The following is a 22,945-nucleotide window of genomic DNA, read 5'->3' on the forward strand; positions in this document are numbered from 1 at the left end:
GAGTACTAAAATACAGTAAGAAATTGCGTCAGAGTGTACTGATTTGGAATGGTAGACATTGCTAATATCATTCTTGGTTAATTTTTTCTATGAACGTAAACTTTTTGGTTAGCCGTTCTGGGTCTTTAAAATGGTAGTTAAACATTACACTATTAGATTCTCCTGTTTCTGAATAGAATGCCATCACCTGGCGCTGCTTCACATTTTCTAAAGAACCAGTTAGTGCTTCTCTGAAGGCTGCTCCCTATGCCGATGTGATCGCTCAGTTAGCAGCTCCATCTGTGATAAACCACGTGATGGCCGCCAGTTACGACGGTCAGGTATGTGGGGAGAAGGAAGAACTGGCTTAGAATTAGAGAGGAAGTGGCATTTCCAAACTGCTTTTCTTTCACTGAGATCTTGATCTTAATGCCAGTATATGTTTTTTATTTTACAGGATCCAGAATTTCTGATAATTTGGGTTCTTTTCCATAATCCGAAGAAGCAGATGTGTTCTTCAGGTAATACGTTTACATTTTGTGAGAATTGCTTTATATAAGCTACAGATAAACTACGAATTTGAGGCTATTTCCTTTATCTGTAAGTGTGAATACTTTGGTTGTGGATTTTGTTTCTGTTGTTGATTTATGACTTAGGAGACCCCGTGTGTTATAGAGTAGAACTGTTGCATAGGGTTTCCTTGTGTATAATCTTTACATAAGCAGATCGCCAGGACTGTTTTCTTCTGCAGTGCTTCTGGGTGGGTTCAAACTTCCAACCTTTTGATTATCAGCTGAGCGCAAAGAGTTTGTGCCACCCAGGGACCTTAGTAAACGTGAATACTTTGGGTAACTTACCAAGTATTTTATGTTGTTTTAAAAATGGGGCCGACGGCTTGCCGTTCTGGGTATGGATAACATGAGCTAGGACCACTGGAAGCCTTTCAGGATCATGTCTCTCATTTGATCTTATCACATCTACCGGTTGGATGGTTTCTTCTGTTTTTCTCCTTTCTCTCTACTCATTTTGATTTCTCTTTGAATTATTTTAAAAATCTTCTTGCCTAAGATTTTTTTGCGACCCCCGCCGAAGTACACCATTTTGGTCCACTGATGACATTTCCTGTTAGGTAACACTTCAGTCTCTGAACTGAAAGAACGATCTTTTATAGAGATTCTGAACTCAGCAGAAGAATTCCTGGCAAGAGTTGATATAGAACTTGATAGCCCAAACCCTACTCCAGTTATTAAAAGCATAAGTCTTCGAGCAAGAACAGGAACAGCTAGGATACATGCTCCCAAAGACTTACAGGTATCCTAAACTATCCTTCTTGCGATTATTGTTTTATGTTCAGGTGATTTTACTTTTTATGACAATTTTTCTTAAATCCTTATTTTATTCCCTCCTCTAGACTATGCATTTGTTTGCTAGTGTGGCTTCCTCAACAAAGCAGCACTTACCTTTGAAGAATGCTGGGAACATTGAAGTTTATTTAGATATCAAGGTAAGAATCTCTCTCCAAGTGATATAATTCTTCAGAGACTGCATTCTGAGGTTGCTGTGCTACCTGCCCTTTCATAGTGTTGTGAGGATCAAAATTTGTGCATGTGTTTAAAAAACTGAATTGTTACACTAGTGTAAAATATATCATATGGTACTTGAACTTTGAGGTCTAATGTTTTGAATGTAAGAGCCAAATTCTAGTATTGTGTCTGCAAAATGCGTATGCGACCCTGTGGAGAATTGGAAGAGAGCGATCCTCACATACAGACTTGTTTCTGAGGCCTGTGGTGAGTGAGAGGGCGCTAGTGATAGGGGACTTGGAATAGGTGGGGGTTAAGGTTTGTTAGGGAGGAGAGAAAGGGATAAAGTGTCCTTCTACAAGAAAATAAGACGAGGTGCAACAGTGAGTCCATCACAAGTGAAAAAAGAGCATAAGATAAGAAGAGTAACTAAGTAAAAACTGTATTTGCATAAGTAGGCATTCAGTTATAATTATGTAAATATTTAGATCCCAGATCAAGGAAGTCACTTCTCAGTGGACCCAGAAAATCTATTCCTTAAACCTGGAGAAGAACGTGAAGTTACGGTTTCATTTACCCCAAAGGATTTCAAAGCTTGTGAGAAAAGGTAATAAAAAATTTTTATAATGGCAAGTTTTTATTCATCTTTCACAACAGCCGTTTATTTAGATGTGCTTCAGTCCACAGCCTGAATAATAAAGTACACATTTTACTTCACCTAATAGATGACATAGCACTGCTTAACCTCTCTTTTCATTTAGCCTCAGATTTTCCCTTTTATTTTACCAAAAGTCTCCTTTTAAACCAGCTGACTAGAAATTGAGTAATTGCTCTTCTTAAGTATAGTCTAGCAAAAGTAAATCCTAAAATGTCAATTTAGGTGTTCTCATTAGGTTTTTCTCTCTCTCCAAAGGAACTATTGGTTGACCTTGTCAGTTGTTTTATTTAAGACACTTTTTCCCATCCCGTCTCCAGGCTTGTGACTTTTTAGCAACCAAATCATAAGTGAATATCAACTTAGTCAGAATACTTTTGTCATTAGTATTTGAACTTGCTTACGTAAAACTCGCTTCAAAGCACCCACACCCCTGTGGTGCATGTGGTTCATCCCCTGCCCTGGGTATAGGAAGCCTCAGTGTGTTCATTCTGCTCTCAGAACCTTATGAAGGAAAAGAAGAATCTGGCCTTCACAGATGCGAATACTTGTGCCTGGGACACTTGCCCTCAACCTCACTGGGCTAATGCCTTGATCTGGGAAGTGTTCCTTGATTTGTCCCAAAATCCTCTAAATAGTGTTCCTGTAGCACTGTGAATTTCTCACAACCCCCTATTGAGATAGGATTTTGGTGGTCTGCTTCCTTGTCTGTGTTCTTCTCTACAGCATAACCTCAAATGGTGGAACTGATAGTGTATTCTCAGCACCTAGCAAGGAAACATGCAGGAAATATTTGCCAAATGAATTGAATACAGGACATTCAACTTAGATTCCTTTCTTCGTTAGGATCATGAAAATATTTGTGCAGCCATTTGGACCTCAGTATGAGGTAGTGTTAAAAGGTGAAGTAGTTTCTTCAGGAAATAAACCTCTGACACTTGGATCTTGCTGCTCAGATACTCCATCAGTTTTATCCAACAAGCAGTTTCTCGCCTGGGGAGGTGTCCCTCTTGGTAGAACACAGTAAGTATGAATATATCTTAACTCCTGAGTGCTCCCTAGGATTTTGTACTTACTGCCTAATGATATTCTCTGTTGTGTTAAATTATGACCATGTTAATTGTTTTGAGAATACAGATAAAGCTATCTTATATTTGCTTAGTCTTCCTATTAAGGATTTTAATTTTTCAATTAAACATCTCACCTCTTTTTTAACATGTAACCAAAAAAATTTAGGTTTCAGTTTTCTGAAACTCTTCGGTAAATTCTCTGCTGATTACTAAATTTAGCTGAGTAAGAGTATCTATGGCACAGTGGTTAAGAACTTGGCTGCTAACCAAAAGGTTGACAGCTCGAATCCACCAGTCACTCCTTGGAAACCTTAAGGGGCAGTTGCACACTGTCCTGTAGGTTCGCTATGAGTTGAAGTCGACGACTTTTTTTTTTAATGTTCCTTCTATGGAAACACTGTGGAAAAGTAGGAAGAAATTTGTAGTCAGTTTAAGGAGTTAACAGTATAGTTGGTGAATTTAGTACAGTATACTCTGTTTTATAGGGTCGCTATGAGTCGGAATTGACTTGACGGCAGTGGGTTTGGTTTTAAGAGTACAAGGGAATCTAATGGAGCAGATATCATCACAGAACATATTGAGGACATTAAGCAATGCATGACTGTCTCATAATCCTTTTTATTTCTGTAGGGTTGGTAGTAATGTTCTCTCTTTTTTTGGTTGTTTATATCTTCTTTCTTCTTGGTCAGTCTGGCTAAAGGTTTGTCGATTTTATTGATGTTTTCAAAAAACCAGCGTTTGGTTTTGTTCATTCTATTCCTTTTCTTCTCATTATTTCATTTATCTCCTCTCTAGTCTATTCTTTTCCTTCATCTGGTAGCTTTGGGCTTAATTTCCTCTTCTTTTTCTAATTCCTCAAGGTGTAAAGTTAGGTTATTATTTGAGGTCTTTCTTTTTTAATGTAAGCATTTACAGCCTTTACTGCATCCTATAAATTTTGGTAGGTTGTGCTTTCATTTTCATTTCTTTTGTAAGTATTATCTAATTTACCTTGTGAATTCTTCTGTGTCCCATCAGTTGTTTAACAGTGTGTTGTTTAATTTTCATATGTTTGTGAAATTTCTAGCTTTCTTCTGTTACTAGTTTCTACATTTATTCCACTGTGTCCAGAGAAGATTCTTGGTATGGTTCCAGTCTTTTAAAATTTATTGAGACTTAGCTTTGTGACCTATTACACGGTCTGTCCTGGAAATTGATCAGTGTGCACTGGAGAAGAATGTGTACTCTGCAGTGTTTAATGGACAGTTCTAGATATGTCTGTTAGGTCTAATTGGTTTATAAAAAAACTGTTGCTGAATTGATTCTGGCTCATGGCAACCCCATGTGTGTTGGAGTAGAACTGTGCTCCAAAGGGTTTTCAATGGCTTATTTTTCCAGAAGTACATCACTATGTCTTTCTTCTAAGGTGTCTCTAAGTGCCATTTACACCACCCAGGGATTCTTAATTGTTTTATATTATTGTTCAATTCCTCTCTTTCCTTATTTGTCCTCTGTTTTGATGCTCTTTCCATTGTTGAAAGTGGTGTATTGACATCTCCAGCTATGATTGTAGGATGATTTCTGTCTTCAATTCTGTCAATATTTGCTTCATATATTTGGGGGGTACTGTTGTTTGGTGCAGTGGTCAAGCACTTGACAACCTGAAATGTCGGTGATTTGAACCCTGCAGCCACTCTGAAATTGTGGCAGCCTGCTTCCGTAAAGATTACAGCCTTGAAAGCCTATGGGGCAGTTCCACTCTACCCTTACAGGGTTGCTATGAGTCGGAATGAACTTGATGACAGTGGGTTTTGGCTGTTTGGTATATGTATATTTATAGTTATATCTTCTTGTTGAATTGACCCTTATATCATTATATAACTCCTTCCTTGTGTCTTATAAAGTCTAGTTTGTCTGCTATTAATAATAGCTAATTTAGCTCTGTCTTGTTTAATATTTGCATGAAATATTTATTCCATCCTTTCACTTTCAACCTATTTGTGTTTCTGTATTTCAGGTGGGTCTCTTGTAGACTTCATATAGATAGTTTTCTTATTCAGTCTGCCAACCTCTGCCATTTGATTAGAGGGTTGAATCCATTGTATTTAAAATAATTACCCATAAGGAAGTCCTTCTGGCATTTTTGCTGTTTGTTTCTGAGTGTCTTATACCTCTTTTTGTTCCTTATTTCCTCCAATACTACCTACTTCTGTGTTTAGCTTTTTTTTTTTAGTAAACCATTTTTATTCCCTTCTTGTTTCCATTTGTATGTATTTTCTAGATATTTTCTTTGTGGTTACCATGGGGATTTTATTAACATCCTAATTGAATAGCAACCTAATTTATGTTGATACTAACTTAACTTCAGTGACATACAAAAACTCTGTTCCTGTACCACTCCCTTCCACCTTTATATTGTCACAAATTATGTCTTTATATGCATTTGTCTTTTAAATCATGTAGGACATAAAAAGCAGAATCACGGCACAGAAACACCATGAAGCTGACCTCTTTGTTTACCTGTGGAGTTGCTCTTACTGGAAATCTTTTCCCTTCACGTGGCTTTGAGTTACTGTCTAGTGTCCTTTCATTTCAGCCTGAGCAGGACTTCCTTTACCGTTTTTTCCCCTAAATTTTATTTATTGTGTTGTTGTTGAGAATAGACACAGCAAAACATACACCAATTTAACAGTTTCTATATGTACAATTTTGTGACATTGATTACATTTTTTTGAGTTGTGCAACCATTCCCAGCTCCTTTTCTAAGTTGCCTTTCCCTCATTAACATAAACCTATGCCCTCCTAATCCTTCAAGTTTCTGTTTCATCCCATATTGACAGTTCTTAGAAGAGCACAGTGTTCAAGGCTGACATTTTCTACTAGTTTAACTAAACTGTTATTTGATTTTAAGATGACTTCAGGGGATATTTTTAGTTTAAGGCTTAAAGATAATCTCAGGAAAGTTGTTCCTGGGGTTCATCTGCCTTCCATGGCTCCAGAAAGTCTGGAACCCATGAGAATTTGAAATTTTGCCCTGCATTTTCCCTCTTTTGATCAGGATTCTTCTATGGAATCTTTGATTGAAATGTTCAGTAGCAGTAGCTGGGCACCATCTAGTTTGTCTGGTCTCATGGAAAAAGAGGCAATTAGGCACACATTCCATATATTCCTCCTATTCCTGATTCTCTCTCTTCTTCTGTTGCTCCAGGTGAATAGAGACCAATTATTGTGCCTTGGATGGCCACTTACAAGCTTTTGAGACCCCCAGGACTACACAACAACTAGGAGATAGAACAGAAGCACTAAACACCTTATTAGGCCAGTTAACTGGGATGTCCCATGAAACCATGACCCTAAGCCTCCAAACCAAGGAACTAAATCCCATGAGGTGTTTGGTTGTACATAGGCAGCCTCAGCAGCTTCTCCTTTTTTTGTTTTGTTTGTCATTGTTATAAACATATCTGTCACAAACTTTTGCAGTTCAAATTTTTACAGATGTATAATTTATTGACAACAGTTACAATAATTGGCTGTTCAGCGCTACCCTTAATCAGTGCGATTTTTCCATCACCATTAATCCCACTCTTGCCCACGCTCCTGCCCCTGGTAACCACTTACAAACTTCGTTCTCTGTACATTTGCTTTTTCTTGTCTTTTTATATAAGTGAGGCCATTCAGTAGTTGTCCTTTTGTGATTAACTTATTTCACTCAGCATAATGTCTTCAGCCCTATCCATACTGTAGCACATACCAACACTTCATTTCTCCTGCTGGCTGAGTAGCATTACATTGTATGTATATACCACATTTTTATCCACTCATCTGTTGATGGGCATTTAGGTTGTTTCCACCTTTTGGCTATCGTGAATAGTTGGTGTACAAGGCTGTTTTTGAGTCTCTGCTTTCAAGTCTTTTAGGTACATACTTAGGAGTTGAATTGCTGGTCCATATGTCAGTTCTATTTTTAATATTTTTAGAAACTGCCACACTGTTTTCCATAATGACTACATCATTTTGTATTCCCACCAGCAATGGATTAAAAAAAAAAAAAAACACCGATTGCCATCGAGTTGATTCTGACTCATAGCAACCCTGTAGGACAGAGTAGAACTGCCCCATAGGGTTTCCAAGGAGCAGCTGGTATATTTGAACTGCTGACCTTTTGGTTAGGAGCCGTAGCTCTTAACCCACTATGCCACCCACTATCCTTATCAGCAATGGATAAGGATTTTAATTTCCCCACATCCTCGCCAACAGTTGTTATTTTCTGTGTTTTTTTTTTTTTTTTGGCTTAGCTACCCTAAAAAAACAAAAAACCAAACCCACTGCTGTTGAGTCAATTCCGACTCATAGCGAGTCATAGCGACCCTAGTGGGAGTAAAATGGTATCTCATTGTAGTTTTGATTTGCATCTCTCTGATGGCTAACGATGCTGAGCATCTTCCCATGTGTTTGCCGACCATTTGAATATCCTCTTTGGTGAAATGTCTGTTCAAGTCCTTTGTCCATTTTATGATTGGTTGATTTGTCCTTTTGTTGTTAAGTTTTCAAAGTTTTATATGTATATTGGTTATTACGTTGTTTTTGGATGTATGGCTTCAGAAGATACTCTCCCAGTCTGTAGCTTGTCTTTTCACTTTTTTGGTAAAATCTTTTGATGAACAAAAGTTTTTAATTTTTATGAGACCCCATTTATTTATTTAATCTTCTACTGTTTGTCCTTTAGCATTTCTTATAGGGCAGGTCTCATGATAACAAACTCCTTTAGCTTTTGTTGGAAACCCTGGTGGCGTAGCAGTTAAGTGCTACAGCTGCCAACCAAAGCGTTGGCAGTTCGAATCTGCCAGGCACTCCTTGGAAACTCTGTGGGGCAGTTCTACTCTGTCCTGTAGGGTCGCTATGAGTCGGAATCGACTCGACAGCACTGGATTTGGTTTTAGCTTTTGTTTACCTGGGAATGTGTTAATTTCAGCCTCATTTTTGAAGAATAATTTTGCCTACTATATAATTCTGCATTAACCATTCATCTCAATCATCAATGTATAAGTTAAAAAGAAGAGGGAAATTATCTTACAGTGTACTCTAGTAATCATAGGTGCAAAGGTGCTCTCAAGTTGTTATTAAGGTGCAGATTCCAGATAGTTAATAGTCACATAACTTATCCTATAACTGTTTTTTGCCCATGAAGTCAGGACAGAAGAAAGTAAGTTCAATAAGAGTCATGATCCCTGACAGAATTTTCCACATTTAAAAAAAAACTTGTGACAAATGGTAAATAGGATAGAAATGTCTGTTCTTAAAGTCCAGTTGTTTTTCACATGGCATACCATCCTAACATCTCTCTTATAGCTCATCAAAAACAAAAGTTAACATGTGTTAAACTTTTAAAAAATCAAATACTACATTTGTTAAATTGAAAATAGGGCACTGTATTATGCATCTTTTGGACTTATCAGTGGCGTATTTTACCTAGCCCTTTTCTGAGTGAAGGACCTCAGGATGTCCACCTTCATTTCTTTACTTCACTTCCTCTGGGAGAGTTCAGAAAATCCCCTTAACCCAGCAGATTTATGAGTAAATCCCATACCAGTACAGAGAATGTTTAACCTGAGCCTGGCTGAGCTTGCCAGTCCTATGGAGAACTCTTCTACCTTTAGTCAATTAGTGTTAAGCCAAATGGTGACTAAAGTTGGACTTGTAAAAATAACTATTACAAAACATTAAATAATTATTAAATATGTTTAATTGTGTGTGATCATTAAGGTTCTTTGTCCTCTTGGCTGGGGCATGATTCTCAATGGTTTGGCAGTTATGACGTAGTTTGGCAGTCGTATAATGATGTGATCACCTCCATGATGAGCTCTGATATAATGTGATCACCTCCATGATGGAATCTGCTATGACTAGCCCATCAGTTGAAAGAGTGTTTCCTTGGAGGTGTGACCTGAATCCCATGCAGGTGGACTTTCTGGCAAGGCTCATGGGCTTTTGGTCACTCTGGATACTGCAGCTGGCCCCTGTTGGTCTGAGTTCCAGTTCTTGGGACATGTCAGTCTCTGCAGCCTGTGAGCCAGAGGCCTGCTGTCTAACCTGCGCTCTTGGGATCGCCAGCCTCTGCAGCTATGTGAGTCAGGAGAAGCCTCTAGCCTGACTCATGGACTGGGGACTTAAGTTTGTACAAGAGTGTGAGCCATTTCCTTGATATAAACTTTTCTCTCTATGTATTTATACGCTTTACTGATTTTGTTTTTCTAGAGCACCCAGCCTAAGACAGCATGTAAAATATTTAGCACAGCTAATTTATGGGTTTATGTTTCTTTAATACTTCCTGCTCCCCCATTTAATGTCCTCGACAGAAATACTTTTCCCACCAAAAATAGTTTGTATTACTCTTCTGCAGGGACATTGCATCAAAGGTTATGATAAAACGGTGTACTGTCTGCTTAGAAACTGAGACTTCCTATTTTCTCTCCTGCGTGAAATACCCTAGGAGGCAAATAGTAATTCCGGTACATGCTAAGAGAAGATTCAAAAAGCAAAGGGAACAATAGATAATTTGGCACCACTGTGTGCTGCTGCTGTATGTTCTTGCCTCTTCCTTGCCTAACATTGTAGAAGAAGATTCCTATTTAAAATGGATTTGAAGTGGACTCTTTCCAGAGTACTGAGAAAAAATAACTACATAATTTTGGAGGCAATATTATCATTTAGCTAATGGGTTTTGCCACAGTTACAGATATTGTTGTTGGGTGCTGTTGAGTCGGTTCTAACTCACAGTGACCCCACAACAGAACCCTGCCTGGTCCTACACCATCCTCACAAATGTCGCTATGCTTGAGCCAATTGTTGCAGCCACTGTGTCAGTCCATCTCATGGAGGGTCTTCCTCTTTTTCGCTGACCCTCTGTTTACCAAGCATGATGTCCTTCTCCAGGACTCAAACCTGCTGATAATATGTCCAAAGTATTTGAGATGTAGTCTCGCCATCCTTGCTTCTAAGGAACATTCTGCCTGTACTTCTTCCAGGACAGATTTGTTCGTTTCATTGGCAGTCCATGGATATTGAATATTCTTCGCCAACACCACAATTGAAGGGCGTCAATTCTTCTTCAGTCTTCTTTATTCATTGTACAGCTTTCGCATGCTTATGATGCGGTTGAAAACACCGTGGCTTGGGTCAGGTCCTCAAGGCGATGTCTTTGCTTTTCAACACTTTAAAGAGGTCTTTTGCAGCAGATTTGCCCAATGCAGTGGGTCTTTTGATTTCTTGACTGCTGCTTCCATGGGTGTTGATTGTGGATCCAAGTAAAATGAAATCCTTGAAAACCTCAAATCTTTTCTTTGTTTATCATGATGTTGCTTATTGGTCCAGTTGTGACGATTTTTGTTTTCTTCATGTTAAAGTGTAATCCATACTGAAGGCTGTGGTCGTGGATCTTCATCAGTAAATTCTTCAAGTCCTCTTCACTTTCAGCAAGCAAGGTTGTGTTATCTGCAAAAGGCAGGTTGTTAATGAGTCTTCCTCCAATTCTGATGCCCCCTTCTTCTTCATAGAATCCAGATTCTCAGATTATTTGCTCAGCATACAGACCGAATAGGTATGATGAAGGGATACAACCCCGAAGAACACCTTTTCTGATATTAAACCATGTGGTATCCCCTTTCCCCTTGTTCTGTTTGAACAGCTGCATCTTGATCCATGTACGGATTCCTCATGAGCACAGTTAAGTGTTCCAGAATTCCCATTCTCCGCAATGTTATCCATAATTCGTTATGATCCACACAGTCAGATGCCTTTGCGTAGTCAATAAAGCACAGGTAAACGTCTTTCTCATATTCTCTGCTTTCAGTCAGGATCCATCTGACATTAGCAGTGATATTCCTGGTTCCACTACCTCTTCTAAATTCAGCTTGAATTTCTGGCAACTCCCTGTCAATATACTGCAACCACTTTTGAATGATCTTCAGCAAAATTTTGCTTGCATGTGATATTAATGATATTGTTTGATAATTTCCACATTTGGTTGGATCACCTTTCTTGGGAATAGGCATATATATGGATCTCTTCCAGTTGGTTGGCCCGGTAGCTGTCTTCCAGATTTCTTGGCATAGACAACTGAGCACTTCCAGCACTGTATCCTTTTGTTGAAACATCTCAGTTGGTATTCTGTCAATTCCTGGAGCCTAGTTTTTTGCCAGTGTCTTCAGTGCAGCTTGGACTTCTTCCTACAGTACCAATGGCTCCTGATCATATGTTAACTCTTGAAATGGTTGAACATCAACCAGTTCCCTTTGGCATAGTAACTATATGTATTCCTTCCATGTTCTTTTGATGCTTCCTGAGTTGTTTAAAATTTTTTCCTGTAGAATCCTTCAGTATTGCAACTCGAGGCTTAAGTTTTTTCTTCAGTTCTTTCAGCTTGAGAAATGTTGAGGGCGTTCTTCCCTTTTGGTTTTCTGTCTTCAGGTCTTTGCATATGTCATTATAATACTTTGTCTTCTCGAGCTGCCCTTTGAATTCTTCTGTTCAGGTCTTTTACTTCATCATTTTTTCCTTTAGCTTTAGCTCAAGTTTTAGTCTCTTCTGACATCCATTTAGGTCTCGTCTTTCTCGCCTATCCTTTTAATGACCTCTTGCTTTCTTCATGTATGTTGTCCTTGATATCATTCCACAACTTTTCTGCTCTTTGGTCATTAGCGTTCAACGCATCAAACCTATTGTTGTGATGGTTTCTAAATTCAGGTGGGATATACTCAAGTCGTACTTTGACTCTCGTGGACTTGTACTAATTTTTTTCAGTTTCAACTTGAACTTGGATTTGAGTAATTGATGGTCTGATCCACAGTTAGCCCCTGGCCTTGTTCTGACTCGTGATATTTAGCTTTTCCATTGTTTCTTTCCACGTATGTAGTCGATTTGATTCCTGTGTATTCTTTTGGTGAGGCTCATGTGTATAGTTGCTGTATTATGTTGGTGAAAGAAGGTATTTGCAATGAAGAAGCTGTTGGTCTTGCAAAATTCAATCATATGATCTCTGGCATCATTTCTATCACTGGGGCCATATTTTCCAACTACTGATCCTTCTTCTTTGTTTCTAACTTTCGCATTTGAATCTCCAGCAATTATTAATGCATCCTGATCACATGTTCAATCAATTTCAAACTGCAGAAGTTTCCAAAAACCTTAAAGTTCTTCATCTTTGGCCTCAGTAGTTGGTAGGTAAAATTGAATAATAGTTGTATTAACTTGTCTTCCTTGTGTGTGAGTGTGTCCTTGTAGGTATATGGATATTATCCTGTCACTGACAGTGTTGCATTTCAGGATAGTTCTTGAATGTTCTTTGTGACAATGAATGTAACGCCATTCCTCTTTAATTTGTCATTCCAGGCGTAGTAGACCATATGATTGTCTGATTCAAAATGACCAATGCCTGTGCACTTCAGCTCACTAATGCCTAGGATATCAACGTGTGTGTGTTCCATTTCATTTTCGATGATTTCCAATTTTCCTAGATTCATACTTCATACAGTCTGTGTTCTCATTATTAATGGATGTTCGCAGCTGTTTCTTCTCATTTTGAGTCATGCCACATCAACAGATGAAGATCCTGAAAGCTCGATTCCATTCATGTCATTACAGTTGACTCTACTTTGAGGAGGCAGCTCTTCCTCAGTCGTCCTTTCAGTGCCTTCCAACCTGAGGGGCTCATCTTCTGGCACTGTATTAGAAATGTTCTGCTGCTACTTATAAGGTTTGCAGGCTAATTCTTTTCAGAAATAGACTGTCGATTCCTTCTTCCTAGCCTGTCTTAGTCTGGAAGCTCATCTGAAACCTGTCCGCCATGGGTGAGCCTGCAGGTGTTTGAATACCAGTGGCATAGTTTCCAGCACCACAGCAGCACACAAGCCCCCACAGTATGCCAGACTGACAGACGCGTGGGGCAGTTATAGATAGGAATGATAATTATTAAGTTAAAATTATGGTTTCTGAGTATAATGTCATCAAAAGTGTTATTTCTTTCCAGGTTGAAATTTTTGATTTCTAGATGAGCTTTTGCATTTTTCCTTATTTCCATTCATTCATTCATTCTAGTTTCCCTATAGGAAAAGAACCCATTGCCATCGAGTCAATTCTGGCTCATAGCAACCCACTGGACAGAGGAAAACTGCCCCACAGGGTTCCCAAGGAGTGGCTGGTGGATTCAAACCACCAGCCTTTTGGTTAGCAGCTGAATGCTTAACCACTGCACCACCATGGCTCCAGAGAAGCCTGCTTAAGTACAGTGGCAGTTCGTTAGTTAGGATCCTAATATTTTTTTTCTTATTAATTCATGTGGACTCTCTACATAATAAAGATGTTAACAGTATTTTGTATAGTCCCTTTTTAAAGCAGAACCTGAGGACTCCTACTTGATAACTGTACTTCTTGAAAATAATAAGCATGTTTCTTTAAAAATAAGTTAAAATCTTTAAAAAATGTTTCTTTCACGTAAATCTTCCCCACAGTCAGTGTGCCCTTGGAAGGTTTTTCCCAGTTGTGCTAATATCCGTAGGTCTTGATTTTATTGCGCTTTGAAACTGAGCAGCCTTTTAATACAATGTGGACAAGGAATAGACCACAACTTGGATAATTTATTAACTGTTTTAGATTTACTCATTTTTGCTGTTTTTGTTCAATGAAGAGACATTCATATACTTTCAAAGGCTGAGAGATTTTCTTACTATCAGTTGGCTGCTGTTCATCTGTCCACTCTACTTTGTGCGTATGAGCCTCTCAGAGTGGAAGATCTGAGCAATGTGCCTAGGCCTCCTTGTGTCCATGAAAGCTAGATCGAGCCAAGTATTCAAACTAGGCTTTGATAGTGACATAAAGACGTAATGAATTTCTTAAGCCAGATTTCCATTGATTGGTGTTTCCTAAGATAAATAATGTTACCTGTACATTACCACGTAAGAAGTGCAGCTAAAGAGAAATTAAACCAAAAGGCCTCTCTGGTAAAGGTGAGTCTTGAACCTGTATTTTCAGCTATTTCGAGTTGTGGAACTATGGAGAGATGATTCCATGCTGTTAAGGTGGCACATGCAATCAGCCCATTTCTAAACATTGCAGTTGTTTTTAGTTGGTGGTTTTTGTAATTGTAGCAACATCCATAGAGGAAAGCTGTATTCTTATTAAAATGTGTAATTGTTTTTAGGCTTCAGAAACTAGCTCTAAGAAATAATTCTACATCTACAACCCAACATTTACGACTGCTTATTAGAGGACAAGATCAGGACTGCTTTCAGGTTTGTAGAGCACGTGCTTTGATTTTGTTTTACGTTTTTGCGGGGTCCAGAAGACTTACTCGTGAAGATAATTCTGTGGTATTTATACCTTAAGAGCTTGTGTTAATGGTGTGTTTTATTTGTACTGCTACTTTGTTTTATGGATGATTGTTTTTAAATTGTAGCTTCAGAACATTTTTGGTTCAGAAGAGCGGTTGACCAGTAATTGTGAGATCAGAATTCGTCCAAAAGAAGACATTAACATCTATGTGTTATTTGCGCCCACTCGATTATCTTGTATGTTTGCTAAACTAGAAATTAAACAACTTGGAATTCGATCACAACTAGGCATTAAGTTCACAGTAAGATAATTTTATTGCTTTTTTTCCCTTGGAATTTATGACATGTTATAATAATTGGTTTAATAGTGGTGAATTTATATTCTCTTTTTTGTAAGTCATAATCTGTGACTATTTAGATTTACCAACAATTTAGAGAGTAATTATATCTTTATAGTATTTTCATGTTATAAAAGGCAACTACCATAGTATTTGTGTAAGTAACTATCTCTTCCAGTGCTTTAAATCTTGTTCTGTTTGAAATTTTTGAAATGTACCAACCAATGAGCTGCTTAAGATAATGACTTTCCACGTGACTCTCATTCTTTCAAGTTCACAAATATTGACACCATTTGCTAGACTCTGATCCAGATACTGGGGATGCAGACAAAAGAGTTTTTATATTTTGTTTATTCCCAGCATCATTTTTAAAAAATGTTAGAAGCCATTTATATAAATACATTCAAAGCAAGTAAGAAATAAAAATGACAAATCCCTAAAGAAAAGGAATAAGGGTAGGGTAGTCTGATGAGACTTGGGCTGCATAATGGTGCATATTTTGAAAGTGCATAGCTGTTTGGCCATGGGGTGGGACTAAAATTGTGATTCTGTTAACTAGTGTTGTCAAAGAGGAAATGTGATCAATTAACAAGGTTAACATTGTCTAAGAATTAAAAAAAAAAAAACAGTATGGCAAAGACAGCCTTATTTGATGCTGGAGCTTGACATATTTCTGTGGAGCCCCTTGATGAGTCCCTTGAGCTGTGGTGGACAAAATTGTTTAAAGACAAATGATCATTTTTAAATAGCACCCTCCCGTGTGAGCCCAGGTTAGAGTGGTGCATAGCTCTCTGTTGAGCTGGTTTCATATAAGGGTGAAGTTTGATTTGTGGAGAGGACTAAGTGGGTTGCATCTTTCAGACTATTCTGAGTATATTTTGATTCGTTTCAGGTTTACTAGCTAAGAATTTGAGATTATTCTTAGGCAAGAATCTAAGAGAACTAATAATTCTCCGATGATTTAGGACAGAACCACTTGATTTGACAGTCAACCAAGTTTAGGTTTGATGCCCAATTAAGAAAAATCAGGGTCCTAACTGGGATTCCTACCTAAACAGTTGGCCATCGATCTTCTCACAGAGGTAGATTCGGCACGAGGTACCTGTGGGTTCCCAGAAGAATGTGGCTTTTATCTCACAAGAAGACTTAGACTCCTAATGTTGATGTGTCTTTGCAAAGATAAAGTCACCTGGCAGAGTGCTGGAGAGCACTTAACTCTAAGGTTAAGAAAACCCGGGAACCAGCCATATCCCTGTTACCTAAAAAGGTGTTAGAATAAGCCGCTTCACTTGCTTGTGCCTCACTTTTCTTATTGGTAAAATGCAGCTACTTGCCACCATCCCAACTTGCCAATTTGGTTCTGTGGAACAAATGAGATTATCTGTGCTTTGTATACCATAAAGGATAATGTGAATGCAATAAAAATGTATTTACAGAATGCTGAATATTTGCAAGGCACTCCTCTTAATCACTACATGGATTATCATGTTTATCTTCAAAGCAACCCTCTGAGATCAGTGTGCTATCCCTATTTTACACATGTGGAAACTGAGGCTTCGAGAGATGCGTACCCAGGACCATGTATCCCACCTGACAGTGAGTGTAGAGGCTGAGTTCAAATTCAGGCTGTCCTTCTGCAGAACCCACGTTTATCTGTCATGCAGTCTTCAGGGTGTTAATATTAGCTCTATGTTTTGTCATCTCTAAAGCAGATGTTCTCAACCAGAGGCCATTTTGCCCTCCAGGGGCCATTTGGCAATGTCTGGAATCATTTTTGGTTGTCAAAACTGGAGGTAGGGCAAAGGTGGCACTGGCATGTAGTGGGTAGAGGCCAGGGATGCTGCTAAACTTCCTACAACGTACAAGACAGTCCCCATTACAATAAATTATCTGCCCAAAATGTCAGTAGCGCTGAGGTTAAGAAACCCTGAACTGAACTGGTAATTTTTCCTGTTTAATCTGTGGATTTACTGGTATTAGTCAGATTTCGTTTCATTTAATTATTAGTTCTTCCTCTTAACCTTTTATTCAGTAGTTATTTGTGATTCCTTAGGCTTTGAAAATACAAGAGGAATACTTCTATTGGGTGTTTTCAAAGCTAATTTTTCCCCATTATCATTTTCTATTTACTTTCATACATAAAGTTTATTTGCAACTTTCTGTGGAAAAGAATAATTAGAAACATTTTTGGCTTCTTGAAACTACCAGGGCTTACTTTGAATGATGTGGGATTTGTAGGAGCTTCAGATATGAAGCAATTTTAATGTACGATTAATTTGTACTTAAAGGGCAGGCCTATACCAAATGATGAGGAGGAGCCTAAATTTAATTTTCAAAATGTTATTTTGATTCAGTATGTAGCAACTCAAAATAAGGTTTTGATGTTTTCAAGTTTGCAAGGGGTTTTTTGGGACCTATTTTAATGGGGATCAACTCAATGGCAGCGGGTTTGGTTTGGTTTTTATTTTAATAATTAGGAATAAGTGATAATTTTTAAAGCAGTATATTTTAAAGGGTATGAATGTTTGTTTTCTAGTGGGGTAAATATTTTCCTTGCATTCTTCTTTGTAGATCTTATTCTGTGAGTACTTTTTTCATAACAGTACTGAGCCCTGGGAAGACAGAAGGGCTCAGAGGACAGCATTACAGAAGGAATCCTAAAACCTGGTTCTCCTCTGTTGCTTCCACTTATTACTAGTGTGCCTGTCCTCTGATAGTTGTTTGAGCTCTTGTCTTTAATTTGGTCTCTTGTGCATCCTTCTCTCTGATACTGACTAGACCAGAAGCAAAGAGGGTTATATAATAATAGATTTTTTTCCCCAAAAACATTTTATTATGAAAATTTTCACAAGTAGTGAGAAGTTGAAAGAATTACACAATGAACACCAATAAACCTTACCACTTAGATTCTACAGTTAACGTTCTGCTATATTACAGCTGGAACCTACCCAGCAGTTCTGTGGAAAAGAGACCTGGCAGTCTGCTTCTGTAAAGATCATACACCAAGAAAGCCCTGTGGGGCAGTTCTGCTCTGTCACATGGGGTCACTATGAGCCGAAATTGACTCAACAGCACATAATAATACAGTTTCTTTTATTACATACCTGCCATTTATCTATCAATTATTCTATTTCTTTATGCATTTCAAAGTATGTTACAAATACCAGTGTGTTTTACCCTGAGTACTTCTTAAGCAAACATAAGTATAAACTTTTTATTGCTCCTTTTATCCTCTAAGCTTGGCTGTTGTAACAGTGAAATAATTATTCCTAGCATATTGGAAGGGAAGAAATTTGCAGCTCTTTGCTTTGTTTTGCCTTACGACAATATTTTTAATATAACGCTCTTCTGGAAGTGAGGTAACAATAGACTTTTAATTGTATTAAGTCTGTATGTATGTTCTTTGCTACCTGCAGCTCAGTCCTCGCCTTTCTGCTTACATAAAGATAAACTTGGGTGTGTGTATTCTGTGCTTTTAGATACCTTTGTCTGGATATGGAGGAACAAGTAATCTTATTTTGGAAGATGTTAAGAAATTGTCTGAGAGTTACATGGTCACAGTGAATGACTTAATTCCTGGTAAAGAAAGTCAAATTGTGTTTTCTGTTCGGAACACTGGCTCTCGAGCAGCTTTTGTTAAAGCAGTGTGTTTTAAGGATTCCCAGAAAAAAGTTTTGCTGGATCCTAAAGTGATGAGGATTTTTCCAGATAAATTTGTGCTCAAGGAAAGAACACAAAAAGTAAGCATACAAGTCTCTGCACTAAAGATACGAACTTATTTTCAGATTATATTCATGATTACATATTTTATGGTCAGAAGCTAAAATAGTAATATTTGAAAGTAATGTAGGAGTGTGAGGAAACCCTGGTGGCACAGTGGTTAAGAGCTATGGCTGCTAACCAAAAGGTTGGTGGTTTGAATCCACCAGGTACTCCCTGGAAACCCCATGGGGCAGTTCTGCTCTGTCCTATAGGGTCGCTATGAGTTGGAACCGACTTTACGGCAACAGTTTTATTTTGGTAGGAGTAGAAATGCTTATTTACTTCCCAATCCACTTGCATATGCATCCACATCTATGTTGAATGTTTAGGCTCATAAGACAGTTTATTCAGAATGAAATTACTTATTCAAGAAAATAGATTTAAATTAACTCCTGGATTTTTTTCTTGGCTCAGTGTGTTACTATAATATATAACCCATCAGACAGAGAGGATAATTATAGAACTGCAACAGAACTATCAACTATATACTTCTTTGGTGGCGATGAAATTTCAAGGCAACAGTATCGAAGGTAGGTTACTTATTTTAGAGAATGTCGTGGACTATTAGTAGAAATAATAAAGTCTTAAATGGCTTGGGATTTTGAATTTGTAGAACATGTTCCTCGGGTTATTAGTAAACTGGTGGATTAAAAATCTTGGTAAAATTTTTTGGCTGATAAGCTACCATAATGTGAGGAACAGATGTCTGTAGGAAACCCAGCTCCTCTTCCTTGCAGCGCCTTCTATTCTCGGCATGTATGTGGTCGTGTTTTCCTTTGCTCAGCAGGAGCATCATGCCTCAGGACAGCACCGTGTGTGATGTATTCGTGAGGCTGTATCAAGTGACAGTAGATCCGTTTCAGAAATGATTTAAGAACTACTGTAATAGTATGTTGCGTAAACACACCCAAATAATTTGGAATATTTCTGGAAATGCAATGAATTATTTGAAAAGATGAAGTCATGTTTTAGAAATGTGTAGGATATTTAGGGTATTTAAAGCTTTTTTTTTTTTTTTTTAAGAAAATTTGATACATCTGATTTAAATATAGCTTAATATTCTGAAATGTTGGCAAATTTAGGATATTGATTTAGGTCTAGACGGGACTTAAAAACATAGGTAAAATTCTGGCATGTTGAGTTCTGAGTTCTTTTATTATAAAATACTGTTTTCTAGCCTTACAGCACCTGAATATGAATAAATGCAGCTTAGGAAGTTCCGTCTGTTAGTGGGACATCATTAACTTCCAAAAGGGGAGGGTATGCGTATGTGTATACCAGTCTTTACTTCCAGCCCTTTGTGCTCTGCTGTGTTTTATTCTGATTCATAATTTGGGAAATTGTCTTCTAACCTGTTGAGGGTCACTGGAATGTTTAAAAAGAGGGAGCTTATTACGTTGCTACCTCATGCTAGAACAGGCCAGATGTGAAGATGTCAACTTTTAACCTGGTTTTGTTTTCCAATTAAGTCTTTTAGAAATGGAAACTGATATTTGGAGAAATCAGATCATCAGGTTTTTGGCTTTGCCTTTTTTCTTTTTTTCCTTTCTCTCTACTAGATATAGAAGTGACTGTATCATTTCAGAAATTGTTTTTCATAAATTTGTGGCAGTGAGATTTTTGTGAACATGAGTGTTATAGAGAAAGATTGTGTGGAAGAGGCCAGATAAACAGAGTTATATAGTCATTTAAATGTTACCGTCTGACACCTTATTTGCATCATTTTCCTAGCATATTCTTTCTTTCTGAGACAGATTTCTAGCTGGGACCAAATTATCGCAAATAGTAAAAATGGGAGACCAGAAAAGGATCTAATTTTATTTGTCTTTCTACTTATATTAGAGGGTTCTTATATATTTAACTAAAACTAGGATAGTTTTACTGCCATATATACCCTTGTAAGGGAACTTGCAAAACAAGGCTCCCCCTTCACCCCCCCCAAACAAGAAAAAAATAAAAAACTTGGACTGGGGTTTAAGACATGAGATCACCATACTAATGTGTCATGCTGTTAGTAGGACTTGCCAAATGCATTAATGAAAACCTAATTAAGGCCATTTTATATGCAAAACCACTTTTGAATTAAATTTCTCCTGGCAGAGCTCTATTGCATAAACCAGGGATTCTACAACAGATGCTGCCAGAACAGAGTCTGTTGCAGAACCTTAATTTTGCTGAAGCATTTCAAGATGAGCTGCTAGTCACTGAAGGTAAGATTTTCAACATATCTTAAATCTTTTTGAGTCATTTATAATAACGTCTAGGTCCAGTGATTGATGTAGGAAGAATGTTAGTTTATGCTAATGTGTCCAGCTCAGTTTGAGCCACAGCTCCACCGTATAACTTTTTACAAATTACTTAACATCACTGGAATTTAGCTTTCTTATCTGTAAAATAAGAATAATAATAATATCTAGATTTTCATCTATACGGAGCTGTTTTGAGAATCAAATGAGATAATGTTCATTTGCTCATTGCTATACGAATGCTTGTTGCTATTAATACCGCCGTGAATCAGAATTGACAGCAACAGGTTTGGGGTTTTTTTTGGTTGATGTTTATTCTGTGAGTAGGCTTGTAAACAGAAGTAGAATGGCCATTATTAAACTCAAATTAATTAATTCTTAAGATTTAATGAGTGTGAACTTACACCCATTTTGAGATTTCTGCACTATTATGTCTACACTAAGATTTATGGAGGATGTGCTGGTGGCAGAGAAGTCCTAGACAGACAGTGGTAGATTGACTGTAACCTAGACATTTATCCCAAATTGAGCTAAAAAAATCAAGTATTTATGGCTGAAGGGACATGAAAATAGAGAGTGGAGGAAAGGAGTGTGCTGTTTCATTACAGGGAGAGTAACTAGGCGTATGTAGCAAGGTGTATATAAATTTTTGTATGAGAGACTGACTTGATTTGTAAACTTTCACTTAAAGCACAATACAAATAAAAAAAAAAAAATTCAGGTATTTAGTAGTTCCTTTTATTCATTCAAGAGCCCTGCTGGCACAGTGATTAAGAGCTGTGGCTCCTTAACCAAAAGATTGGAAGTTAGAATCTACCAGCCACTCCTTGGGAACCCTCCGGGGCAGTTCTGCTCTGCCCTGTAGGGTCACCATGAGTTGTAATCTACTCAGCAGCAGTGGATTTGGATTTTTTTGGGGTGGGGGGTGGGGAATATTATTCATTCAACAATGTATGTATTGAGAGATACTAATTGTATAAACCCCACGCGTCTGTCAGTGTGTTGTACTATGGTGGCTTGAGTGTTGCCTTGATTCTGGAAGCTTTGCCACCGGTATTTCAAATACCAGAGGGCCGCCCATGGTGGACAGGCTTTAGCTGAGCTTCCAGACTAAGAAAAACTAGAAAGAAGGATCCGGTGGACTACTTCTGAAGAAACCTACTGTTGAAAACTTCAGGAAAAGCAGCGGAACATTGTCTGATGTAGCGCCAGAAGATGAGCCCTTCAGGTTGGAAGGCACTCAAAATACGACTGAGGAAGAGCTGCCTCCTCAAAGTGGAGTTGATCTTAACGATGTGGGTGGAGACAAGCTTTAAGGACCTTCATTGGCTGATGTGGCATGACTCAGAATGAGAAGAAACAGCTGCAAACACCCATTAGTAATGGGAAGGTATAAAAAAAAAAAAACAGTGCCATCAAGTCGATTCCGACTCATAGCAACCCTACAGGGCAGAGTAGAACTGCCCCCATAGAGTTTCCAAGGAGCGCCTGGCGGATTCTAACTGCTGACCCTTTGGTTAGCAGCCGTAGCATTTAACCACTACGCCACCAGGGAATGGGAAGGTAGAATGTACGAAGTATGAATTTAGGAAAATTGGAAATCATCAAAAATGAAATGGAATGCATAAACATCAATACCCTAAGTGTTAGTGAGCTGAAATGGACTAGTATTGGCCGTTTTGAATTAGACAATCACATGGTCTACTATGCCGGGAATGACAAATTGAAGAGGAATGACATCGCATTCATTACGAAAAAGGACATTTCAAGATCTATCCTGAAGTATAATGCTGTCAGTGATAGGATAATATCCATATGCCTACAAGGAATACAGTTAATACGACTATTCAAATTTATGCACCAGCCACTGAGGCCAAAGATGAGGAAATTGAAGATTTTTTACCAACTTCTGCAATCTGAAATTGATCAAACATGCAATCAAGTTGTATTGATAATTATTGGTGATTGGAATGTGAAAGTTGGAAACAAAGAAGAAGGAACAGTGCTTGAAAAATATGGCCTTGGTGACAGAAAAGATGCCAGAGATCACATGATAGAATTTTGCAAGA

General features: G+C 38.0%; 1 protein-coding gene across 2 annotated transcripts in view; it reads left to right on the forward strand.

Moving 5' to 3' along the window:
- Window positions 1-22,945, forward strand: part of CEP192 (centrosomal protein 192) — a 214,678-nt gene that overhangs the window by 118,970 nt on the left and 72,763 nt on the right. For both annotated transcript variants that reach the window (XM_064294755.1, XM_064294756.1), the window contains 11 exons: window positions 177-320; window positions 437-500; window positions 1,151-1,290; window positions 1,391-1,483; window positions 1,991-2,109; window positions 3,004-3,180; window positions 14,401-14,491; window positions 14,656-14,832; window positions 18,348-18,608; window positions 19,045-19,160; window positions 20,731-20,840. In XM_064294755.1, coding sequence (XP_064150825.1) covers window positions 177-320; window positions 437-500; window positions 1,151-1,290; window positions 1,391-1,483; window positions 1,991-2,109; window positions 3,004-3,180; window positions 14,401-14,491; window positions 14,656-14,832; window positions 18,348-18,608; window positions 19,045-19,160; window positions 20,731-20,840 — 1,492 coding nt within the window. The remainder of the gene's footprint in view (window positions 1-176; window positions 321-436; window positions 501-1,150; window positions 1,291-1,390; window positions 1,484-1,990; window positions 2,110-3,003; window positions 3,181-14,400; window positions 14,492-14,655; window positions 14,833-18,347; window positions 18,609-19,044; window positions 19,161-20,730; window positions 20,841-22,945) is intronic.

The sequence above is a fragment of the Loxodonta africana genome, chromosome 11 (genome assembly GCF_030014295.1).
Source record: "Loxodonta africana isolate mLoxAfr1 chromosome 11, mLoxAfr1.hap2, whole genome shotgun sequence".
Taxonomy (NCBI): Eukaryota; Metazoa; Chordata; class Mammalia; order Proboscidea; family Elephantidae; genus Loxodonta; species Loxodonta africana.